This window comes from Podarcis muralis, chromosome 4 (assembly GCF_964188315.1).
Source record: "Podarcis muralis chromosome 4, rPodMur119.hap1.1, whole genome shotgun sequence".
In the NCBI taxonomy this organism is placed as follows: Eukaryota; Metazoa; Chordata; class Lepidosauria; order Squamata; family Lacertidae; genus Podarcis; species Podarcis muralis.
In genome coordinates, this window is record NC_135658.1 from 55,191,316 (window position 1) to 55,217,047 (window position 25,732).

The 25,732-nt window shown below is 40.5% G+C and overlaps 1 protein-coding gene across 10 annotated transcripts in view; it reads right to left on the bottom strand.

Annotated features, from left to right (window-relative positions):
• Positions 1–10,360: 10,360 nt before the first annotated feature.
• The window catches only part of ERG (ETS transcription factor ERG), a 112,525-nt gene continuing 97,153 nt past the window's right edge, over positions 10,361–25,732 (bottom strand). For 6 of the 10 annotated variants that reach the window (XM_028727177.2, XM_077927341.1, XM_028727175.2 and 3 more), the window contains 8 exons: positions 24,965–25,116; positions 20,646–20,849; positions 19,777–19,857; positions 16,615–16,686; positions 14,456–14,524; positions 13,754–13,810; positions 13,198–13,245; positions 10,361–12,280 (listed from right to left, as the gene is read on the bottom strand). In XM_028727177.2, coding sequence (XP_028583010.1) covers positions 11,760–12,280; positions 13,198–13,245; positions 13,754–13,810; positions 14,456–14,524; positions 16,615–16,686; positions 19,777–19,857; positions 20,646–20,849; positions 24,965–25,116 — 1,204 coding nt within the window. In that variant the 3' untranslated portion in view covers positions 10,361–11,759. The remainder of the gene's footprint in view (positions 12,281–13,197; positions 13,246–13,753; positions 13,811–14,455; positions 14,525–16,614; positions 16,687–19,776; positions 19,858–20,645; positions 20,850–24,964; positions 25,117–25,732) is intronic. The other 4 variants (XM_077927337.1, XM_077927340.1, XM_077927339.1 and 1 more) reach the window with 4 other exon arrangements.

Below are 25,732 nucleotides of genomic sequence, written 5' to 3' on the forward strand. Positions count from 1 at the left end.
ATGTGTCCAAAGGAAAGCAGAGCAACATGTTTGGCACCAGCTTGGCTATAGGAGTTGCCAGAAGGAGGCATTCAAGGCACCATCCAACCATCCACTCTGGATTTGTGTAGGGTTTGCTCCTTAGCCTTTTCTTCTTCTGAAGGTAGCCTGCAAGGTGAGCAGAGGTTTAGGATCAGAGTTTTCCTTCTCCTAGATGGGATCCTGAGGATAATGAGCTCCATCTGCCCTTCACTTCCCTCTACAGCATGTGCAGAATCCACCTTCTTGACCACTGGACCCGCTATTGGTCTCATCTGCTCAATCTGCCAGAGCCTATTTTTGCATCCATGGGAAGTCCCTAACTCACCAAGGGATTAAGACCCACCAGTTGAAGCCGTTCCTGGGGTGTGGTCACCGTCACATGCTGACAGCTTCTAGGAGCCACAGGTAAGAGCAGAGTGCAGGGTGGGGACCAAAGGTGGGCAAACTATCCCAGCACGACATGTCCCTCACCAGAGGTACTACCTCTCCCCTAACCCCTCATACACTACATTTGCTGAATGTAGACACTTGAAAACCACTCAAATAAATCATCTGCAACAGCAGCAGAGCACCATAAAACAAGTTGTTGTCCTGGCATTGCAGAGACAGCGACTCTGCCAGAAGTCTTACGATTAAACATCAGGATGCCAATTAGGCTTACATTTGCTGTTTTGGAGGATCAGACTGGTAGCTTTTATCCTGAACTAACAACTATAGGCAGATTGGGAAGAATTCCACTTACTAAATATTTGTACTTTGCAAATGTGCAGGGCAGACAATCCGTGGGATAAAAATACCCCTATTATCTGATAGATGGCCAAGGCCAACACTTACAATTGGCCCATTTGGTGCTATTGTATCAACACTGCGTTGGCAATGAACCCCATGAGGTCATGTTAAAACATCCCCTCTGCTGGCAGGAAGACACAAGAACTGGCTGAACCAGCTTAAGCAGGGCACTTTCTTCCAGACCACTGATCTTCTTTGCTCAGTATAGTCTACACCAGGGTAGCCAATGCAAAGGTCTTCAGAAATTTTGGACTTTCATCATCCCTGACAACAGCCACACTGCTCACAGAAGCAGATTATTGGGAACATATTAATCCACTGCTGAGAGAGCTGCTGTGGTTGCCAATTTGCTTCCTGGTTCAAGGTTCTGGTGTTAATTTACAAAGTCCTCAACAACTTGGGCCCAAAGTGGGAGGGGGCACAGGAAGAGGGTGGTGGTGGTAGATGTGAAGAGCAGCACCTCATTTTACTGATGATTGTATTAATGAGTTCATTGCCTTCCACACATGCATCTCAAGGCAATGTACAATAAAAACAGCAGAAATAAAATAAAATCCCACAACAGTTTAAATAAACAAAAAACAGCAGATAAATTTAAAACAAAACCAAAGAAAGCCAAATTAAAGACCTTGGCAGCTGAGAAAGCCTGATAGAGGAAAATGTCCTTGATTGTTTCTGGAGAGTGCAGATTGTGATATCTATAGGAATGGTATTTCACAGAACAGGGGCAACCATACTGAAAGCCCTGCTCTGAGTTGCTGTGGAGTGGGATTCTGGTATCTTTGGCAGGGTGTATAAGGGATTATGGTCTATAAAGCTGAGATGAATCGGAATAAGTGACTATATCTTAAAACCAGGGACAGGTGTTATAGTAATCCGTGATCATTTTGAAATGGACTCTAATGTAGGACTCCAGAATTGAGAACTAATGTTCTAATCCAAAGCACCACCTAGTGTTTAGATATTTTTAAACACACACATACATTAAAAGGCCCTGATCCAGCTGAAGTTTGGCATCCTGAATCCTGTACCACTCACTTGTCTGTAGGCCCCATTAAACTCAATGGGAGTTGCTTCTGAGTAGACATGCATGGAGTTGTGCTAAAAGTCTCAATGAAAGCAAAGGGGTTTGTGATAAACTTGCATCATTTGTTTGAATGAGACATTCACACCATGGATAACTTTGGCTGGATTGGGTCCATTATAATTCAGAGCTCTGTACTGTAAATAAAAATATAATTGACCCAACCTGGCTAAAGTTGTTTATGCTCAGTGTGTTCCATTGAAAGAAATGAAAAATAAATAAATAAAAACTATTACAGAGTGTAAACATTATACTTTCTACAAATTACAGTGATGCTCTATATACAATACATGATAGCGCATCACTAGAGCTAGTAACCTATCATGGGCTGGAGCCGACACATCAAAGAAGTGTTTCAGTTTAAAGCTTTGTAAATTTAAGCAGGGAAAACAGGTAGAGAAAAACGGGACTCTACATCGCCATCTGGCGGCACAATGTTCTATCGCAGGTACAATGTATATAAATTGCTTTTTCTTTACCAGTCTAGCTGAGTCCCCTAGGGAGTGTCTCCTGTTGAATTATCAAATGCTTAATAGGAAATCATGGAAGCCTGCAAAGATTTAAAACCTGCAATAAAACACTTTAAAATAAGAGCTGGGAAGAGTCAGTGTTTGTGCGGTGGGGGGGGGGCAGGGACAGAGCTGCTCATAGACAAGTATATGTTTATTTTTGAAATTTTGTAGGCTTCACATTTCTTCAGGTGAGCTGCTGTTTGTATCCATCTTGCATTAGTTATTCCTGCCAAAGATGAACAATCGCCTTTGGTGCAGTTGCCCACCATGAAGTTCATGGCTCGAGCTGGATCAGTTTCGTTGACAGGGGGTTCATGAAGGGGGAGTTAATAGAATCACAGTGCGGTGTGTCATATCTGCTGAACAGTTGTAGTAATGACAATGCTGAGAATGTGGCAAGATTTTTGAGTGACACTATGAAATTACATCACCATAGGTCCTAAGAGCCATTTTCATACCTCACAATGTCTGGCTAGTTTTATCCTAAAGTATCTCCTACTATGTTTCATTAACTGTGTCAGGTTCTAATCCATGTATACGATGCACTTTTCTATGCCAATAAAGGAGATCGATTGATTGAGTTATTCCTGTCTCTAATGATATGGGTATATCAGGGGATTTTTCTTCCAGGGAGATTCTTACAGAGGCTTTCCAGGAAAACCAAAGTGATTCATATGCAATTTGATGACCCCACATCACCACATCAGCAACTGATGCCTTGTGCCTGGGCAATACTTGGTGTTGTAGTATAAGCTATTTGGTTACAATCGGGTCACTTACGGTACTCAGGAACAATCATCACCAGTCCAGAATCAGTTTCATGGCAGAAATCGGTGGTGCTGGGGCACGAAAGAAAGATTTGTCTTCATGAAAGAGATATGGAACAAAAAAAGGCAAGAGATATTTGCTTTCCTACATACTTTCCCTGAGGACACTGAGCTGCCACAAATCCAATTGCTTCATGTGAACTTACAGGTTGTTATAATAGAATTTGAAAATGACTCAAGCATATGGCAGGATTGAAAATGAATGAGTAGGTAGCAACTGAAAGCCTGTTGATCCAGGTCACGATCCTATGAAGAATTACTTGAGTGTAAGCTCCATTAAACTTAATGGGACTTACTTCTGAGTAGACAAATAGGATTCTGCTGTTAGTGCTATATGTAAGTGCCTAAAGATCCTTTGAAAACTGAACAGTTTTTTCTCTCTCTTCATTTAAAGAACTTTTAAAAATGCAGCACATTCTCAGTAGATTAATCTTGTGAATTCATAAATACTACACAGGGGTGTGTTTTTTTTGGGGGGGGGGCACCAAAGATGTTCGAGGCTGTAGAAAATCAGTTCTTTTTGCATAATATGTATAAATTATATAACATAAATTATTTCCATGTCCTCTCTGTCCTGTTCTCACCTTATTATGGGGCATTTACATTTTAGGCATTTCTTTAAAAGAAGAAGAAGAATTAGGGCAAAATATGTCATTATCAAATTAGTGATTGTTGCAGGGCAGGGGAGACATATTACTGGGTACATTTCCCGCTCATGGTGAACAATGTTTCACAGGAACATATGGTTTTCAACAAATAAATTGTACTTAGCTGAACTATTTGGTTGCTTGAATTGCAGGGGCTAAAGTAAGTAAATAGGAAGGAAGCTGAAGAGACGCATAAAAATGAATTTGTTCCACAAGCAAGATCTTCAGTCAGTCTTTTTCCTAGTGAATTCTAGTGCCATCTGTTGGCATAAAGTGGAATATCCATAGACTGTTTAATGCACCATATCATTGTAGGCAATGGTTTATAATATTTATAATGTACTGAGCAGAAGACTTTAGGGAGCCTTCCTCCCACCCCACAACAAAGGCATGAGAAACATGGCTGGTTCAGAGGGACTTTCTGTCATACAAACTGAAGAAAGCAATTTAGGGGAGAAAGCACAGGCCCATTCACTGTTCATTAGAACACATTACTTGCATGCAGAAGGTCCATAATTCAACCCCCAGCTCCTTTGGTTAAAAGGATCAGGTAAAAGGTTATGGGGATGAGTTCTGCCTGAGATATGGGAGAGCTGCGACCTGTCAGGGGTGTTAATGTTGGTCAAGAAGGACAGCTAATCAGACCTGGGATAACTCATCTTCTTGTACCTGCTGATTCCCATATCATTAATTCTGAAGGCCCTCTCTCTTGCAAACACAGAAGTGCTTCCATATATTTGAAACCCATATTCACCCTCAGGGCGGATCTACTATAAAACTATTGAAGCTTAAGCTTAAGGGACCCTAATTCTGGAGGGGCCCAATAAACAACTTTAGTCCATATTGCTTAAATTTGGGGGGTCTAGTAGACTCTAGAGTCTAGCAGAACTCTGGTTGATTTTTTGTTGTGTATATTTCAACAATCCCCAAGTTTGACAGTAGCACAGATGTTGTAAAGGTGTGGTGATCTGTTGTAGAACAGCCCCACTGAAGAGGAGAACAGTGGTTACCCTGACCTTGTTGCTGGTTGAGAAGTGGTCCCCAAAATGGACCATTGTTCCATTGTTCACCCTAAGATTGATGTAAATAAGGCTGAGATTTATGTTTGTTTGTGTATTTGTTTATTTGTTAAAAAAAAATTAGTGGAAAATTAATAATTTTTTTTGAAAAAATATATAAAATCATGAACATACAGTGGTACCTTGGTTCTCAAACACCTTGGTACTCAAACGCTGAAAACCTGAAAGTAAGTGTTCCGGTTTTTGAACGTTTTTTGGAAGCTGAATGTCCGATGCGGCTGTCAGCTGTTGTTTCTGGGGCGCCTACACCAATCAGAAGCTACGCCTTGATTTTTGAACATTTCGGAAGTCAAACAGACTTCCAGAATGGATTAAGTTTGACGGTTTTGTTTTTGCTATTTATTTTGCGTTTTTGTTTTTGAGGCTTTTTCAGTTAATTTGTTTCTCTGACTGCGCGGAACCCAGTTCAGCTACTGATTGATTGATTGATTGATTGATTGTGTGACTGCAGAAATGGATAAAAGCACCCCCATCCAAACAATGACCATCATCAGTGCAGGTAAGAATTTTTAAATTTTTTTTTATCATTTACAATACTCAATACGCTCTTATTTATTTTATAGTGCAATACATTGATTATTACTTTCATTTTATGGATCAATGGTCTCATTAGAAAGTAAAATGTATGTTAAACTGCTGTTGTTTTTAAAAGTCTGGAACGGATTAATCCATTTTGCATTACTTTCTATGGGAAAGCGTGCCTTGGTTTTGGAACACTTTGGTTTTGAAACAGACTTCTGGAACGGATTAAGTTTGAGAACCAAGTAAAAGGCGAAAGATTTGTATGATCTGAAGAGAAACCAGAAACTAACTGAAAGGCTGAGATACAAAGACATAGAGACTTTAGGTAAGATTGGGAACCATTCATGTCATATTACAGAAACAATGTAAAGAAATGGACTTGCTAGCAGGTTTTGAGTAAACACAATCAGCAAAATAAATATATGAATTATAAGGATGATGTAAAAATGAGAAGCGTATAACAATATTACAATTTAAAGATTTTAAAAATTAAGATATGTTAAAATAAGCAGGAGAGGATAGTATGAAAGAAAAAACCAGAAGAGGAAGCGGGGGGAATGGTATTTGTGGTTATTTGAATGAAATGTTGATGATAAAAATGTAAGGCTTAATAAAAATTATTTTTTTAAAAAAAGTTTGAGAACCAAGGTACCACTGTATTACTTAAAAATAAAAATGCAGACAACAGTAAGATGTAATTCCACATTATCTTCCCTGTCCAAATCTCTGCAAGTATCTGATGATCTCAACAAGTTTTCTGCAATTAAGGATCCCTACATTCTCTTCAATGCTGAGTAGGGAAGGGGGATGATGTTTTTATTTTCATACAAATTTATATACTGCTGCATGGCATAAAGCAGTAAAAACAGAATAAAACACCGAATTACAAGCTCTAAGAACAATAAAATAAATCCAGCAAGCCCTAAAACAATAAAAACATTCATAAAAACTATAGAAACAATGAAACCGTTTCACCAAATATACAATGGATCTTCCATAAATGATTGGGTTACGCCTCAGGGAAAACCTTTTAAAATAAAATGTCTTCAGTAAGCACCTAAACACTTTCTCACACTAGGTGCATGCCTGATTTCAGCTGGTAATTGGGGGGGTGTGTGTGTGCGGGGGGGGGGGGTGTCCCTCCAGCAGACATCATACACACACACCCCAACTACCAAAATCAATACTATCACTACTGCAAATGTCCCCACAAAACACTTCATCACAGTTTTTTCCTATCTCTATTCAAAGGGCCTCCACTCCACATTACCAAATGCAACAATTCACTGATAAATGTATCTATGTACTGGCCTCACTGGGAAAACTTTAGAAAGTCATATAATATCGCTCCAGTATGGATTTGCACCATTCCAACTTTGTTCTGTTCAGGAAAGGAATGGCTACCAATGGGGGAGTCTGGGATTTGGGCAGCCATATTCCCTCAGGCCTGAGACCACATACTCAGCAACCTCTTGCACAAGAGATCATCACTGGCATCCTAGCAGATGGGTGTCAGACAGATGGTCATCACATGGACAATAGCAAACCATCCAAGAATGGATTAAGGACAAAGAAGTGTTATTACCTGACCAGCAAACCCAGGAACTTGTAAGTATTTTCTTTGTATCACTTGATGGGGGTAAGGTGGAGGGCAAAAGAGAGTTGGGGGCATAACCTGATGAACCGGTTTCTGCCAGAGACCCCTCCCTGTTTGTGACGTATGTATGATGTATGCATGATTGCATGATGCTTCACCAAAGATGTTTATGGGAAAAGAGAAAACTTATAAAAGAGGAAGCATCCCTTTGTTCTGGGTTTCTTCCTGCTTCTTCCATGTGGTGGGTGGTCCTGTTGCAACAGTCCTTTAAAATAAAAATCAGGCCTACAGGCTGCTGTTTTGCTCCTATATCCCTGGCTGGTGTCTTTCTTTGGTAATCCAAGTGAGCCCAAGGATTGTCCTTTAACAACTAAAAGCCCAGTCCGGTTAAGATTTTTATGTGAACCTACATACCGTATTTTTCGCCCTATAGGGCGCATCGGCCCTTAGGGCGCACCTAGTTTTTTGGGGGGGGAAATAAAGAAAAAAAATTATTTCCCCCCCCAGGCACGGGGCTGGGGCGGGGGAAGCCCGAGCTTCCCCAGACCCCAGCCCCCAGAACAGGCTGCTATCCGCAAGCCTAGGGACTCTGGCGGGACCTGCCCAATAGGACACACACACATTTCCCCTTCATTTTTGGAGGGGAAAAAGTGCGTCCTATAGGGCGAAACATACGGTAGTTCACACTTTCTGAAACAATATGCAAACTCAAACACTGCTATGCTTCAAAATCCACACTTCACCAAATTTTGTGATTTGGTTCTTCAACCAAGAAATCTGTAAAGAAATGTCCATATTTGGGGGGGGGGGGTGCATAAAAATGAGTAGATTAGTGAAAGAAAGTACCGGTAAGTCATAAAATGTATTACATCAAGGAACTTTGCAAAATATACAAAGCAGGCAACATTGCCTATACAAATGCTTATACTAGGAGAAACTTGCACTTAATGGCTGACAAATTTTCACTAGGGTCTTAAAAAGAAATAAAATTCGCAGACTAATGCAGTTATGTGGAGCACTTAAGTCCCCCCCCATCCCCCTTCATTTTGACAGCTCAGGGGAGAATTGGGAGTCGCAGGCGGGTGGCGTACCGTTGTCCTGCACCCCCAATGGCCCACCCGGGCAGCTGTTTCAGCAGTGATACCGTAAGGTCGCGAATATAAGCAACACTTTAACTTTTCACAATCGGAATTGGGGGGGGGGGGAATGTGGCTTATATTTGGGGCAATACAGTGCTCTAGCCTAAGTATTTTCATGAAGACATTTTAATGTTCCTCCTCTTCCTTGTTCTCATCACTGCTTGCACACTTGGAAGGAGCTGGTGAAAATACAGCAACAGCAAGAAGTAGCAGCAGCAATGCTTGCCAGGGGATGGTTTCTAGGGCTCAGTAGTGGATCCCAGTATGGCCATGACAATGCTGACTCCTGATAACAGCCCTGACCCCAAATTTAATTTGATTGGAGATTCACTCTCAAACATGATCAGCTTCAAAACGATAGTAGCAAAGTTATGAGATGCATCTTCAAAATAAATGAGACAGGCACAGTACAGTGTAGGTCAAGCAGCAATGAAAATATGTTCTGAGGGTGATAGTAGCCAAAGGTTTATTAACAACCTAAAACAAATGATGCTGCAGACAGTTTATGCGAGTCCTCCCTTTTCTTCCCCTTCATCAGCCTCAAAGCTTTTCCTCAACTCTCTTACCTTTACCCTGCAGTCCCTGTTTCTGTGTTCAGCTTGATGCATCTTCCAGCTGCCCATTCTACAAGGTCTGACAGAAGATGTCTAATGGTACGTGTTATAGGAATTCTAAGATGATCTTGAGCTACAGGGGAGGCAATTTTCAAATGTCTATATATGAGCAAAGGGATGCGGGTGGCGCTGTGGGTAAAATCTCAGTGCCTAGGACTTGCTGATCGTAAGGTCGGCGGTTCGAATCCCCGCGGCGGGGTGAGCTCCCGTCGTTCAGTCCCAGCTCCTGCCCACCTAGCAGTTCGAAAGCACCCCTAAGTGCAAGTAGATAAATAGGTACCGCTTTATAGCGGGAAGGTAAACGGTGTTTCCGTGTGCTGCGCTGGTGCTGGCTCGCCAGAGCAGCTTCGCCATGCTGGCCACGTGACCCGGAAGTGTCTTCGGACGACGCTGGCTCCCGGCCTCTCGAGCAAGATGAGCGCGCAACCCTAGAGTCGGTCACGACTGGCCCATACGGGGAGGGGTACCTTTACCTTTATATATGAGCATGCACACCAATGTTTGGGGTTCCTCTTCACCCTCCCTGCTTGGGGTGAGCGGGGGGACCCTGTTCCAACAGTTTAATAAAGATCATGCTTACTAGCTGCTTTGCTTCTCAATATTCTCTGGTTGGCCCCTGTTATTTTCTCCTACCGATAGAGAACCTACAAAAGGACTCTATATGGGCTCTTAGAAACTCCATATAACACATGGCTGTGGCAGCTTGCATGCTTGGCAGAGGGAGGAACCCGTTGCAAGGCTAGAGCCATGGCAGCAGAATGAAATGGAACTCTGGCCATGAATATGGCCAGGAGGAGAGGCATAAAGTTCTTTTATAGGACTCCAAAAGGGAACAATATAACAAAGCAATCTGAAGGAGGGAGACACAAGAGGATCTTTAGAGCTCCACTTCCAAAAATGAATGTGCTGGTATATATCTCTTTTCCACAAGCCAATTACTGTATATACTCGAGTATAAGCCGACCCAAATATAAGCCTAGACACCTAATTTTAGCACAAAAAACTGGGAAAACTTATTGTCTTGGCTATAAGCCAGTTCACCACACCACTAACCTGGTGGTGGCAGCAGCAGAGGAGGAAGAACAAGCAGCCTGAAAGGATTGCTTTCGGGCTGCTTGTTCCTCCTCTGCCGCTCGCAAGATCAGGCATAGGAGCCGCGGTTGGGAGAGGCCCAGCGCAGCACAGCATCTCTCTCAACCGCGGCTCCTATGCCTGCCCTTGCAAGAGGCGGGCGGCGGCGGCGGAGGGACGAGCAGCCCGAAAGGAGCCAATTTTTCTAAGGTCGTGGATTTAAGACGCATTTTAACTTTTCACAGTCAGAATTTTTTTTTGGGGGGGGGGGGAATTGAGGCTTATATTCAGGCCGATACGGTAATGTGCCCCCTTTTCCTTATCCTTTAGTATGTGCATGTATTTAGCTTTTCCAAGACTGCCCACATTTATAACACTTTTGAAGATAATAAAAAAGGAAATGGCATTTTGAACAAAACACAGCTGGCCCCAAAGTCACAAAAATGCAGACTACGGTGTCAATCTGAATTGCCATGCTAGGCCAAGCTTATTTTATTACATACATTCTGCTTTCTAAGTACTAGTTAAGTTCATAATGTAAACATGAAGCATACAGAGTTAAAATTCAAGGCCACAATATTTCTGATTGTCCCTTTCTGTGTCTTTGGTTGGCTGAGATCAACTCGTAGTGTATAAATGCATAAGTTATATAATTATTATATAAAAAGAAAAAAAATAACGTTGACTTGTATATTTCATTCTGACAAACGCACAGCGTTCGCGACTCGGAAAAGAAAAACTGGCGCTGCCTAACAAAAATATCTATATGATTTCAGACTTTGGCAACTGGGGATTGTCTCTTACCTTCAACCAGTAGAAAACAAATTCCCTTTAGAAGAATGAGGTCCTAAGCGTCACTTTTAAATATCAGACAATTCCAGTTTTACATTTTTATAAAGAGATGCATACTCTGATACTACAACTTCCCCCTTCTTAGACTTAATAAAAAAATCAAGTCTTTTCTTTGATAATACTGGAAATGGCATAATAGTCAACAGAATATTTCTCAAGTCCAAACAAGTAATTCTTCATAGTTCAAACACTGTCCAGTTTTCAGTTTCCCCTATATCTACAGGAAATGTCTTCTCCTTCACTCTTATGACTCTTCCCTTCTCTTACCCCTTTCCACTTCATGTATCCGACCCAGGGGCTCTTGTGCAGGTCCAGTTCATTTTAGTAGAACTTGCACCAGAGGACTTCCTGGTGTGTTGTGCCCTTTTGTCTACAATCACACACTTGCCCTTCAGCACATTCTCAGTCCCAATATTTGGCTCAGAGCTCTTTAACACTGTCAAGGAATCGTAAAGCTTGCATTGTCTTCACAGTTTTGAAATAGCTGATCCCTCCCTCTTAATAATGGAATGTATTTAAGTTCATCCCAGCTGAAACTGCTGCACTGAGAAACAAATATTTATGACACTGTTCTGTAGGTTTGTTTTTGTTTTGTTTTTTTAAAAAATGCAGGTAGTATCCTAGTCTGTAACAGAATTATCCTTATATTGCTGTAGTAGAGTCCCAATATGCATTAGCATATCAATCGTGACGTAAAAGCTTATAAACTTTTCCTGAAACCCATTTTATACTTTGCCATTAGATACTTTTCTACCTAGAACAGTATTTCATTGTTTGATGTGTAAGTTCAATGTCAACATACAATTTACATAATAGCATCTTTAAATTTCTTTAATACTCTCCTGTAATCCTTTTTTTTAAAAAAGCATTTGTATATGGCATTTTTCGGTCCCAGTCAACCTTGTCATGTCTTTTAGGCACTTTTTGCTCATATCCTCCAATAAAATTCATTACAATTCATTGTATTCCTTGGAGAAATGTCCTCTTCTTATTTTGTTTCTTCCTTTAGTAGTAAGTGCCAAGGTGAGAAGGCATGTGGGTGGCCGGGAGCCTAGTGTTAGGATAGATACTTCCAGCTGGTGAATTCCAGTATGGAGTGGGTCCGGCAAAAAAGTTGGAGGAAGTGACAGGCAAGGCTGGAGCATGGGGAGCAACGAAGTTCATTTTCTGGGGATGTGCATGGTAGGAGCTCATGTAGGGCAGGTCTGATGGATATTTGTACATGGATGATTCTGGAGGATGTGGCTGGAGAGCTTGAGCAATCCCATGGAAGTCAAACTTGTAGGCATAACGCTTACCATGGACTTTAGTCATTATATTTTTGTCGTAGTAGTAACGGAGAGCACGGCTGAGCTTGTCATAGTTCATGTTGGGTTTGCTCTTCCTCTCCCCCCAGCGTCGGGCTACTTCATCAGGGTCAGTCATCTTGAACTCTCCATTTGTGCCCTCCCAGGTGATACAATTGGAATTGGAGCTATCTGACAGAAGCTCCAGCAAGAACTGCCATAGCTGTATCTGCCCACTTCCTGTGGGCAGGAGGAAAAAATAGGAAAAATGAATTGAGTAATGGGTAATGGATGGAAAACATTTAGCTTTGTATTTTCAGCTGTGCCAGATTCTGGTGAGAAAGTATTTGAAGGACTGCTTATCTACCAAAATCAAACTGGAACATTTAATCAGATTCTGTAGGCCATGTTATAATATACTGTTTTCTTTACTTATGAAGACCAGAGAAATCTGAACAAATTTTGCACAGTAAGATTAACACAGCCAATCACTGGATTTAATAGAATAATAATAATAATAATAATAATAATAATAATAATAATAATGGCAATAGTGTTAGGGTTGGTTAGCATCTCTTACCAGTGCAAGATACAATTAGGTTTGGTTGTTGTCATTAGCTTTTAATGATCTAAGGCACCAAGTTACTGCTTATATGAGTCTACTTCTTTTTCTCAAGCAGGAGCCAACATGTTATGTTGCAAACCTCTTTCAATCAGTGACATGGATGGGTTAGTTTTTGGTGATGACCTTCTTAGATGCCTCTATTTCCCTATTTGCTCCTGTTAGCCACTTAATTAAGGTCACTCCTGATTTTGACAATGCCAACTTCATCTATCAGTAACAATATGTTATGTTTCTACGATGATGTAATATGTTGTGAGGGTCTAAAGGTGTTTAAAAAGGAAAGAAAGACGAATACAATATCTGTTTTAGGAATGTAGAGTCTGTAGCCTTCCAGATGTTGCTTGCCTATACCTCCCATCATCCATTGCAATTGACTGATGGGAGTTGGAGTCCAACAGCATCTGAAGGACCAAAGGTTTCACATCCCTGATGTATTTCTACCACGCTGGTGTTAAGTGTGCAATAAATTTCCATGTGCTTTGCTATATGAATTTTCTAGATAAACATCCTAATGCAGTACTATTTTTCCTACCTGGATTTGCAAGACGGCTGCTGGTTGGGCCAAGAATTTGGTAGGGATCTAGAGAAAGGTTAAAAAGAGAGAGACATAAACCAAAATGCTGTAAAGATATTAAGAAAGCTTTTTCAAATATAGGTTATACAGTAATGTGTATAATCAGAATCTGGTTAAACAGCTTTGGCATATTTTGCAAAAATAAGGGATTTTATATTAATTAAAAGAAATAAATGCTACACAGATCTTTATTTTAAACTATATTACAATGCAAAACTAATCTTGAATTATGTTGACTGCCTATGATTGATAGAGCTGCACCTGGCAGAACAATCTTATCTAAAGAAAGTTGGTGTAACTTATAAGAAAGCTCAAGTTACCCCTATTCTAAACTATGTTCGGATGGAACTTGGAGGAGTTTGCCCTATACTGTGTGCTAGGTCATGTGACTGAGCTGAAAGTGGTTTGGAATAGGTATAAGTCTCTTTTTGCCCTGTCCCATCCCTCCCCACACCCCCAAAATGGCCCCTTTAGGGGATTTATACCAATGGGGAATAGCTGCAGGTAGACATACCTAACTGAGGGCGCTGGTCTTCTGTTTTGGGCACTGTTGAAGATGATGCTTGAGCTGCTAGGGGGGGAAAAACACAACTGAATGCCCAGATCAAGGCAATGAGTGGCTTTTGTCTGTAGAGCCTGAGTCCCTATCAAGAAAGCTGAAATCCCAATGTTTTGTAATTGCATTGACTTCCCCACCCCTCCAACTATCCAACTTGTCCCCGCTTTTGCCCTACTCAGCATTTCAGATGCGCTCTCTCTCTCTCTCTCTCTCTCTCTCTCTCTCTCTCACACACACACACACACACACACACCTCACATAATATGATACAAAACAACTATGAAGTTTTCTGAAGTCATAGTATACTAAAATGAAACAGCTGCAAAGTCATGGAAGGTACGGACCAGGATCAGATGAAGATCAAACAAACAGTAAATACCCAGGTATAGTATATGAAATCACATCCCTGTTCACAGTTACATATTATACTCTAGATCCTAAAGAAAGGATCCTCATAATTGCTATGGATATTTAATTCTCTAATCAGGCCAAAGTCCAAACAGCAACAAATGAACTATGATTTGAACCTGTTTATATAAGGTCTTCAATAAGCTGGTTTGCACCTGAAATTTAATTGTCAGAATCAAATTCTTCTGAAGCAGCTATGGCATTTCCAGGTAATGTTATCTGTTATGAAAGAAAAAGAAGATACTTTACCTTTTGACTGGGGAGCAGGATGACTGTGACTTGTCCAGGCTGACCTCCTGGCCTGTTCATAAGGTATATCTGTGTAAAAAAGAAATTATCTCAAATATATGTGAGCTAGAAATAACTATCAAAGGTCAAATTTCTCCATGTATGATTGTTTCTGAAATAAGTAATTTTCCTGATGACACACTATTCAACATGGTTGATAGCTGCACTGCAGTAAATCTAAAATCAAAATCACTCCTGCAGTGATCTGTCTAATCGCCACTCTGCAAAATAATTTCATATGCGGAACCAGTGGCCCTCCAGATGTTGTTGGATTCCAATTCGAATTTCCAGAAGTCCCAGCCAGCATGGGTATCAATATTTAGGGAGCTGCAGGCTCTGTATCTATGTCCCAGGGGTGCCACCTTGAATGAAATACTGGGGGGGGGGGCAGGTAAGGCCTCCCCCACATAATCACATGACATGGTGCATGCACACCATTTGAATGGCAATGCCCATTCCCTATTATTTGGGGGGGGGGGCAAAGCCCTCTCAGCCCCTAGGAGTTGGCTCCCATGCTATTCTTAAGAAGCTTCAAAATTCATGCAATTCTTAAGAAGCTTCAAAACATGCAATTGCCACCAGATAGACAACTATGAATCTTTTCTTCCTTTCCTACATTATAAACATGTATAGATTTGCATGGTATAATTTCTTGCAGCAACTAAATACATTCTTCTTCTTCTTTGGCGATCACTCATAGCCGAGTAAGATTGTTTTCCATGAACACAGTGTTAACAATGAGTCCGTAAGTGACTGTGGAGGCCAATTCTGGATCTACACGTCCTTCCACAGTGGGGACATAGGGTTCTGGGCAGGAGCTGATCAAGATGAAGGTTTGCCAAGCGTGCCTTCCTCTTACCACGTTTCTCCTTTTCGCCCTGAATTTGAGCATCTTCAAAGTCCATGACACCTTTGGTAAAGAAAATCCAATTGGAGCGCTCACAGACCAGTGTTTCTCAATTACACTACATTTTAAAATATTTGCTTTGAGAGAGACTTTAAACCTCTTTTGTTGACCACCAGCATTATGTTTTCCATTTCTAAGTTCAGAATAGAGTAGTTGCTTTGGAAGACGATAATCAGGCATCCGCACAACATGACCAGTCCAATGAAGTTGATATTGAAGAATCACTGCTTCGACACTGGTGATTTTTTGCTTCTTTCACTACTCTGGCATTAGTTCACCTGTCTTAGAGAGCCAGTGTGGTGTAGTGTTTAAGAGCGGTAGTCTCGTAATCTGGTGAACCGGGTTTGCGTCTCTGTTCCTTCACATGCAGCTGCTGGGTGACAGAAGTCACACTTCTTTGAAGTCTCTCAGCCCCACTCACCTCACAGAGTGTTTGTTGTAGGGGAAGAAGGGAAAGGAGATTGTTAGCTGCTTTGAGATTCCTTCAGATAGTGATAAAGTGGGATATCAAATCCAAAGTCTTCTTCCCAAGCTATATGTAAAATTTTTCTGAGACACCATTGATGGAATCTTTCAAGGAGTTGGAGATGGTGTTTATAAGTGGTCCATGTTTCACAAGCATACAGTAAGGTTGGTAGTATAATAGTACATGCTGGGTTGGAGATGGATCCCCTCCCCCAGCACTTGCACAAAAGTTTACAAACAGTGCTAAAACACGTTCTCCTTCTATTCCTGTCTAGCGTTTTCATGGCCTTGGCCAATCCAACACCTGTGGCTATTTTAACCCAAACCTTAAAATAAAACCACCTGCATGATTGGGAACCAGTCCCTGATTGGGCCAAACATTCTACTCATGTGAGTAAGCACCTCCTGCAGAACCTCCCTGTTTAATAAAAACTGACCATGGGTGGCCAACATGCATGGAGACACCAGGGATGGGGTTTGTTTATGCACCTCTGCCTCCTGTCCACAGAGAACAGTATTTGCATGCTCAATCAGATGCCCAAACACGTATAATTGAGGCATCTTCTATACAATTATATATGTCTTATATCTAGTACTAGTTTTCTGTGTACGAGGAAAGAGCAGGATAGGAAGAACAGCCAGCCAGACTGTAGCACTTTAAAAAGAGAGAAAGACAGACAGACAGACAGACAGACAGACAGACAGACAGACAGACAGACAGAGAAAATAGGGCGGTGTATTTGCATACCTGGCCTGGTGGTAATTCTTTGTGCAGTTTCAGGGTAAACTGAAGTGTTCGGGAAGATAAAAGCTGCACCTCCTAGATACAAGAAGAAAATGGAAATAAGGATAACTTTGCATTTCAATATGTTTTGGAACAAAACTTATGACTATATGTGCATTGGAGTTGGACTATGATAAAGCATCTGATCTATCAGGTATTCAGCTGAAATCAGGACAGTACATTGAAAGAAAAATATTCATATTTTCCAATTAGAAGGCACTGTAGTAACATTTCAACTGATTTAATTAGAAGCTTTTTTATTTTGTTTTTTATTCGGTCTTTGTGGAAGTCAGTGTTAGGTTTATCAGGCATATCAATTATTTTCCCCACCCTGCATATCCCTAGTTATTGCATGAAGTAACTCACTATGACCTGGTTATTCTCAGGAAGAATGAGGAAGCCTGGTAAGCCATACATAGCCACAGAACCATCACTTAATACATACAACTGCTGTACCCAAGGTAAACTTTTTTCAGGGTCAAATGGACTTGTATAAATTAATATTCTAATAGGTGAACAACAAGAAAGTAGAGTTGGAAGGAACATACAAGCTCCTTACTATTCCTTTTACACGTAGAATGTACAGTGTAGTGGTTTCAGTTTTGGACTAGGACCATGGAGACCCAGATTCAAATGAAAAAGGAGGAGTGGGAAAGAATCACATACAGTACTCAGAACTTTTTGGAGGAAAAGTGAGCTATAAACTGAATAAATAAAATGAACAAAGAGGGATACTGGAAAATCCATATGTATATGTATATGTTCTCATAGCCCACCCTTCGTCAAATGGTCCTAAGGGCAGGTTACAAATATATCACAATTAAAATAAGTACAGTGTGCAATTATAATTATAAAATAAAACCACAAAACAACAAATTTAATAACAAAACATAAGTACAGAACAGCAGTGCACAACAGGGCTTGCTTCCCATATTACTTTAAAAAATCAGGGGTATGTGTAGCTGAGTGCTAAAAAAAGATACAGTGAGGTGAACGGCACATTATGTCTGTTCTAAGGAGATATTTGTGTACAGCAAAAGAGGGGGATTGTGATATCAACTTATTTAAAATGTATCAAGCATATTAATTAGTGCCTAGATGTGAGACATTCAGGAAACCCTACGTACATTGCCTTGAGTTCCATTGTGGAAGATAGGGAAGATACAGATGTAACAAGAACAATATCACAGTGAAAAATCCCTTTTAGTTTCTAACATTGTCGAGAGAGAATAATAAACTTTCTATTCTTTATAGAGTTGTTATTTCTGGTCACTATAAGTCATCAAAACCCCCAGGCATGATAATGAGATATCCCAAACTTTTATTTAATCAGATTAAAGATACAGAAATTTCATACATCTACATTGTCTTCTGATGCACAATTTCAAGAGCTTGATTTTAGTTTCCTTACCTATAACCCACATACGAACCAAATTTACTTCTAGAAACAGAGAACCAATGGGAAGTTTCTTTCCCTCCAAGTTATAACCTGATCTGCTGAGCTACAAAGTATAGATCCTGGCCAAATTGTGGCCTGGTACCTAACTCAAACCACAAAATTGGCACAAGATGCCTCTATATGAGGCATACAAGTGATAAGAGAACAGAAGGTGAAGGACTAACACTTATTCCTTCTATGCTTCTTGGTCTTCTGCAAGAGTGGGGAGATGGGCTGCTTCCCTGGTGCTTGTTCCCCGTCCTTACATCAGTATGAGCATGGTTTGGGAACAGAGTGGTGCCATAGCTCATTGAAGGGCCATAGCTCAGTGGCAGAGTATCTGCTTTGCATGCAGAAGGTCGCAGGTTCAATCCAGGCAGGCTTGGGAAATAATTATTATATGAAACCCTGGGAAGCTGCTGCTCCCATCAGTGTATACAACACTGAGCTGGGTGGACCACTGGTCTGAGTCTCTATAAGGCAGCTTCCTGTGTAGCATGATTCCCTGTACTTTCCTTCCATTATATCCTTTGGGATATAGGCAATTGAGGAGTTCAGTGTTTCTTGCAAGATAAATTTATTTTAACATCTATATCTTGCACCTTCAGGAGTGATGCTATCAGGGAGGCCATCAATCAGCTACAAAAAGATGATTTATCATTAAAAAAAATCAATAAAAACAGCATCAATGCAACAAAAATGAATCAGTAAATAACAAACGAGGGAGCCAAAACCTCCAAAAATTAACAGTGGCACAAATGCCTGAAAATACATAGAAGGCCTGGGAGAATTAAAAAACAACTTTCACCTGGCTCTGAAATGATGGCAGTGCAGCTGCAAGGTGGGCACCCTAAGAAGGGCATTCTGTACATGGTGTGCCACATTCAAGAGAGCCCTCTTTCGGATGGGCAGCTCAATACAGCACACATTTGCTCCTGCTACAGCAAACCCACAGACCTGCATCAGTCAATCAAAGACACTGAATGCAGATCCCTACATTTAAATTACGCTCTACTTGGATACAGGCCATGCTTTCAAAAGTGCTTGAGAGGTACACCATGGTTTGTTCAGACGACCTGTTTCACTCTTCTCTCATTAAGATGTTCAATTGCTTAATAGATTTATAGAGATCTCCCGTACACAAAATTTGAAGATTAGGGAGCAGACTAAGCTAGTGCTCTCTTATCTCTAACAGGCTACTTTTATATGGGGGCTTTTTTCCAAGCAAGGGAGACCAAACATACAATCTCCCACAGGAAATGGCACAGCCTGCTCTTCTTCTTTTTTATGTTTCACTCTTGGGATGAGAAGCAATAGCGAGAGTATTATCTGAGTGCTTGCATGTGTGTGTTCATGCACATAAAAAAGGGTGTAGGTACATGAATATTCTCTTTCTCAGAGGCCATATTTCCTTCTAAGAGAACTCATGAAGAGCTTCATCCAAAACAATTACTGTATCTGAGCCTAAATGGTTTATCTGAGTATGGCTTGTGTGTGTGTGTGTGTGTGTGTGTGTGTGTGTGTGTGAGCAAGAGAGAGAGAAAGCAATTCCCACCAATGCTAGGAAGCATATTACACTCTTAAACCCTGCCTTTCTTTCTTAATTTACAGTTAGCATGCATTTGTCACATAGATAACCTTAACTTTAAAAAAATGGCCTATAGGGAGGGGAGTCGTGACAGCATTACCTGTATTTCTAGCATGCATTAACCGTGGAGAGTTTTGTAAGGCCTTATCAACATCATCTGAAGTCAAATGTGGAAGAGGAGCTACAAAACAAAAAGCAACACCAAAATTTTAAAAATATATATTCAGAATTATCTTAATAACCATTTTCTTTTATCCTGATAGGATTGTTTATTGGTCAGTCTAGCATCAATTCATTCTGCTCTTTGTGGGAGTGGGTTTATAATAATGCTGGAAGCAGGGCTTTAATTAAGAATATTGTAGAAAATACTGACAACTAGAAAGCCTGTGAAAAACAATGTCATATTGGTGTTGCACTGCCTGATTTTTAAAAACAGAAATTGTTCTTTGACATTTTATTATTCAGTTATGCAACATTGTCTATACCACAGATAACAAATTCGCTTTCTCCTCCTCTCATCTCTGAATGCTGCTTATAAGTTTAATTTTATCTATATTCAGGGGACTCTTTTGTTCACCCTAACATCATACAAGCCCTATATCTGCGAGAGTCTTATAAACTGCTCCTTTGTGCACACACATTTAAAATCATGCCTGGAATTTCTTTTCAAATTATTATGTATATAATCTCATTTAGAATGATCATTTCAGTAATGGAAAAAAGGAAATGCATGTGACCAGAAAAAACATTACAATTTTTTAATATAGATTATGTTTGAACTGATTTTTGGTTTTCTTGTAATATCTAAAATGGTTAAAATTTCCCTGATTTGAAGTCTGCTTAAAGAACTCTGTGAGCATAGCAATTGAAAGAGAAATCTGAAATAAGCATTACAGTAGAAATTGCAGGGGACAAAACGTGTTTTTTTTTGGGGGGGGGGGAAGCCATCAACAAAGAAAAGGTTCTTACTCTCTCTGAGGTAGTGTAAGTGTGAGAGAAGAATGTCTGCATTATAGCTTGGTGTTAGCCTCTGGAAGTCATCTTTGGTCATCTTACACAATTCCTTCCCATCAATATTCTGAAACAGCACAATGTCCACATCTGGCAGGCCATATTCTTTGACTGCCCATTCCAACCACTGGCGTACGTGGTCTGTGCTCCATAATGTGGGATCTGTTTTGAAAAGCAGAAAGTTTCATTGTGTTAATGTTATGGAGAATGAGTTCTGCTACAAAATTGACTGAGCTTCTCCCCCATAGCAAATGCACTACTGAACAATGGGTAGCATCCAATGCAATTGTTCCATTAGCACAAGGGTTTATGATTTCACCCCCTCCCCTCCCCATGCACATTCTGTTACCCTTCCCAAATCTGATGTGGATGATTGGGGGGAAACCCAGAGGAGATTTAGGGGGCACCTGGGGAGAGGAAAGGGGGGTAAAATTTTGTGTATAAGCATAAATCTTTGCACCATTGGAATGCGTTACTTAGTGCTACACTGAAATACAAGCCAGTATTAATTATTCTGGCTCAGTGTGTTCGTCCCAGGAATCTGTTTATTCCATCAAAAGGAACCAAAACTTAGGCAAAAATTGGATGTGTGCCATCTATCCCCATTGAACTCAATGGAAACTCTTTTACTGAATTCAGTTGGATGTAAATTACACCTAATGCCTGAGGCAGAGTGGTTGGCACACTTTCAAAATCATGCCTGAGCATTCATTTTTCTCATCATGTATCTTGAATAGTGCTTATTGTGAGAAGACATTATGCTAAAGTGGAACTAACTACCCTTTCCACTGTAGCCCTTTGTACTCTTTAGTCAAGGTATGCCATTTATTTATTAATTATTTATAAATTGCATTTATTTATTGTTAAGCCACTTTCCATATTGATTGCAAGGCAGATTACAACCTTAAAAGAGAACCAATAAGCAAAACCAGTAAGCTAACAATTTAATAAACACAAATTAAAATGCAACCATAAACTAGTTTCCAGAACAGTTCTCAATAGCCAGGAATCAGGAAATCACAAAGATCTAGATGAATAAATATATTTTCAGGAGGCCCTGAAAAGTGGCTGAAAATGTGACCTGTGGTTCAATAGTAAAAAATAAAAAAAATGGCAGAAAACAACACCCACAGGACATGACCTCAAAAAGTAGCTATCATATTGACCCATAGGTTTTGAAGTTTTGCCAAGTGTCCAAAAAAAGTTTGAAAGAAGCCATACTGTCCTGTGTAAGGAGCATAGAAGCACTCCAATAATGATGTCTAAGAACCATTGGAACCTTTGGCTAGGAGGAATCTGCCATTCAGGTCAGACAGGGAAGCATCAAATATGTAGGGATGTTTCCAAGTCATTGGAATAGTCACTCCTCTCAATTTTGAGGAACTGGGTGTGCACAGCTGTTTTCCTGTCCACACACCCTACAGTAAATGGAATTCAGGGTTTGGTTGCTGGTGGTCCTCCTGCAGAGAGCAAATTGTCAGGATGCTCCCTCTTTTGCACACTTTCTACCCTTGATCTCTTGACTACTGATCCCAAGCCATTAACAGGTCTTCCATCACAATTCTTAGAACTGCAATTCAGACTGATTCCCCCCACAATTTGATCCAAAATGACTTCAGTTTTCGCCTCCACTAGTTCCAAAGCAGATGCCCAATCCTCCGCTACTGCATTCCTTCTTTTAAAGATATATTCACCAGTTCCCCTGCTTATCTAATGGGCTTGTCAGGTTCCCACCTTTCTGTGTCTTAGAACCACCCCACACCTTGTTGGTCTCATCAGTTTCGTCTGACAGCTCAAAAAGGCTGTCATCCATTTCATGCTGAATATCAAGCCTGGCGAACTTGGTCTTAAGTCTGTGCAGACACTGGAGCATAGTCTATCATCTTCTGACATTTGCAAGCAAGCCCCCCTCACCCCAGTGTCAACCACTGCTCAATGAACAGCACCAACTACACCCCTGTTCTTTAAAGAAGAATGCAACCTTGTCCAGAACAGGTAAACTGCTTGATTCGAGTGCATGGAAGCCACCTACTCCTAGAACACCCAGCTTGTTATGATTCAGCTTCAACTCAATAGCCCTCATTCAGCCCACCACTGTGTCCAAGCATGGCCACACCTGATTGAGCGATACAGAGAAACAGAGCTGGGTGTCATCAGACTTGTGATGATACCACACCCCAAATCCTCTACTGACTGCTCTCAATGGCTTCGTGCAGATATTGAGCAGCACGGGACAGAATTGATCCTCTCCTGTACCCCTCAGCTTAAGAGCCAGAGAATGAGGTATAGTCACCCAGTGCCCTCCACTGAAACCAATTCTGCAGGCACGAGTGCAACCACAGTAATTCAGTGTCACTCTCTTCTAATTCATGGAAGTGGTCCAGCAAGACATATGAACACCAGGCCCTGCACAGTGACCCAGCTTAGCTGTGAACTATTAATCTCGCTCCCCCACCCCTTTTTCTTTTTCCTTTGCCACATCATCCTGCAATCTGTAATGGCTGTGTATAAATGAAAAACATCTGGCAGTCAGATAGCAGGACTTTGCTCAAATATTTCTTGTGCAGCTCAGCAAACAGCTGTTTATGCCTACAGACCTCTTGCTCCCTGAACAACATTTACATCAATTTCCAAATGTATTTAAGACAGATGTGGATAGAAGAAAGCTATTTATGATCACTCACGGTTCAGAGACTGGGAAATGTATCAATGGCCCATTTTTGGACCAGATTGCTTGGGAAGTGCTGCTGCTTTGTGGCTTGTTTCAGAACATTTTTATCATCCACTGAATCAGTTTGTTAGCAAAGCATTATCTGAGTATGTGTAGAAGATTATGCAACAAGTGTGTAGCTTGACAAATAACTGACAGAATTTCAACTTGTCATTTTAGCCACATCTAATTTTCCTATAGATTCATGTCACTATATAACTGTGGGAAAGTTAAGCAATGCAGCAGAAGTAGAATATATATTCCTTTTAGAGTAGCATGAGTAAAGGCCAATCTTCTTTTCATTAAAGATTAGCCCCATATACCAATGTAAACCACAAGTGATAAGGGAATATTATGATTAGTTTTTGACTCTCCAAAATGTGCATAAAACAGAGGAATCAACAACCCCATTTGATGTTCAAGGTTTACCAGCAGTGATAATCAGCTGGAACAGCTACTTTTATGCCAGAAATTCAACAAAAATTCAACAGAGCACTAGTTCCTCCATCCATATCTAACACACTAGCCACCCTAGATTATCATTTACTTGTACATCTTTTGCCAGCAGGTATATGTGTGTATACTAATTACTGCTTTATATTTAGGGGCTCTACCACAAAAGATACAATTGACCACAGTATAGCTAATAATTTATATTGTACTTATCAGAAATGTAATTGCCTGTTTATGAAAATGCAAAATTGCTGTTATGGAGGCTTGAATTCAGTTGATATATATCTGGACTCGATGGGGTGTTGATATCCTTAAGAACTCCAGGGAATAACTTCAGTTCATTCCAACTGGCAGTTCATGCCTCTTTCCTTCTGCCATAAGGCTTACGTGGTCTGCCTATTCTCACAAAATCCTACAGAAGACTAGAAATGCTTAGTTGTGGGCTGGATCACACACAGAGATCCATAACTTGATTAGTGTACCCTTTATAGGGATGTCAGAAGGCAGCGATTTCCCTTCCAAACTGTATTCATCACAATCAGTGCTGTTTCCATTCTGCTGCAGTTCAGTTTCTGCCAAATATTATGCTATTTGCTTCACTGTCCACTATTTAATTCAAGTTACATACATTACCTATTTACATGATTTTTGTGACTTACATTGATTTCAGTGTAAATGAAGCATCAAAACAATGTAAAAAAGTAATTACTATAATTACATATTACTTACAGACTTTGAAACACACCTATGTGAATGAATACCAATCATATTGGCTTGAGTGATTTCCATTCTAGACTGCAGGATGAACAAGCAAACTGCATGAATTTCTGCTTCCTTTTCTGTTTTCACTGGAATTCTCTGACATCTCTTCAACAGCTTCTCGCTTCCCATCTTGGTACAACAACGCCCCTACAACCAATGAAATGGCCAGGAAGCTTGCGCTGCAGTGCCACCTCACCGGGCAAGCTGCAACTGATATATTCCTAAGTATGTACACCAGGCTCCTGCTGAAATCAGTGTGGAACTAAAGGTGTTTAAGCTGAATGGCCGACTGTGTTTAATGACTGGGTGGGCCCAGTTTAAAAAGGTTATTTAAAAACATCTGTCTTCTCACCTGCTGGGACAATAACTCTCCGTTCATTGGTGGTCATGTTTGGTGGTGGGATGTGCTTTTCTTCCATATAGCTTCCATAGTTCATGCCAACATTTTCTGTGTTGCTGGACATCTTTCCTCCTTTTGCCACACTGCAGTTGTCAGGGGAATTCCTAAGGAAACAATTTAAGATTTCCTGAATAATATTTTTCAGTAAGCAGGTTCACAAGTGAAAGAGGATTTTTGCTATATGCTGATCTGAAGTGCTCATCTATCTGTCAAGCAATGCTGTTCCAGGAGTCTACTTTAGATACTAAAATGCCTTCCGCTGGTGGAGGCATTTTAGTGAAGTGTAAAAACTTGAGGATCTGACTCCATATTACTTTATTTTTGGAAATGGAAATGGAGTTTGAATTTGCAGGCATATGATTTAGGCCTGATGGAAACTCACTGTTGCATCTCTTGAACGTCTAAAAATATGCATACTGTCTTTCTCCACTGGTGCACAAATCAGTAAATCACAAAAAATATTGCAAATCAGCATAAATACATTATAAAAACAGGCATAAAAATAGCATGCTGTTAGGAGACAAATTGGCCTAAACTTCAGGCTAGAGTTTACGCACTCAGCTCTTCTCAAAGTCTTGGTATATTTGGTACCTGAAAGTGATGTACTATGGCAGACCTTTTTGAGGAAGAATTTCCAGTTCTGCACCACTCCTACCAATACAGAGATATGCATACACTGAGTGCTTTGAACCAAGCCTTCAAAAAGATGGGAGTAATGGT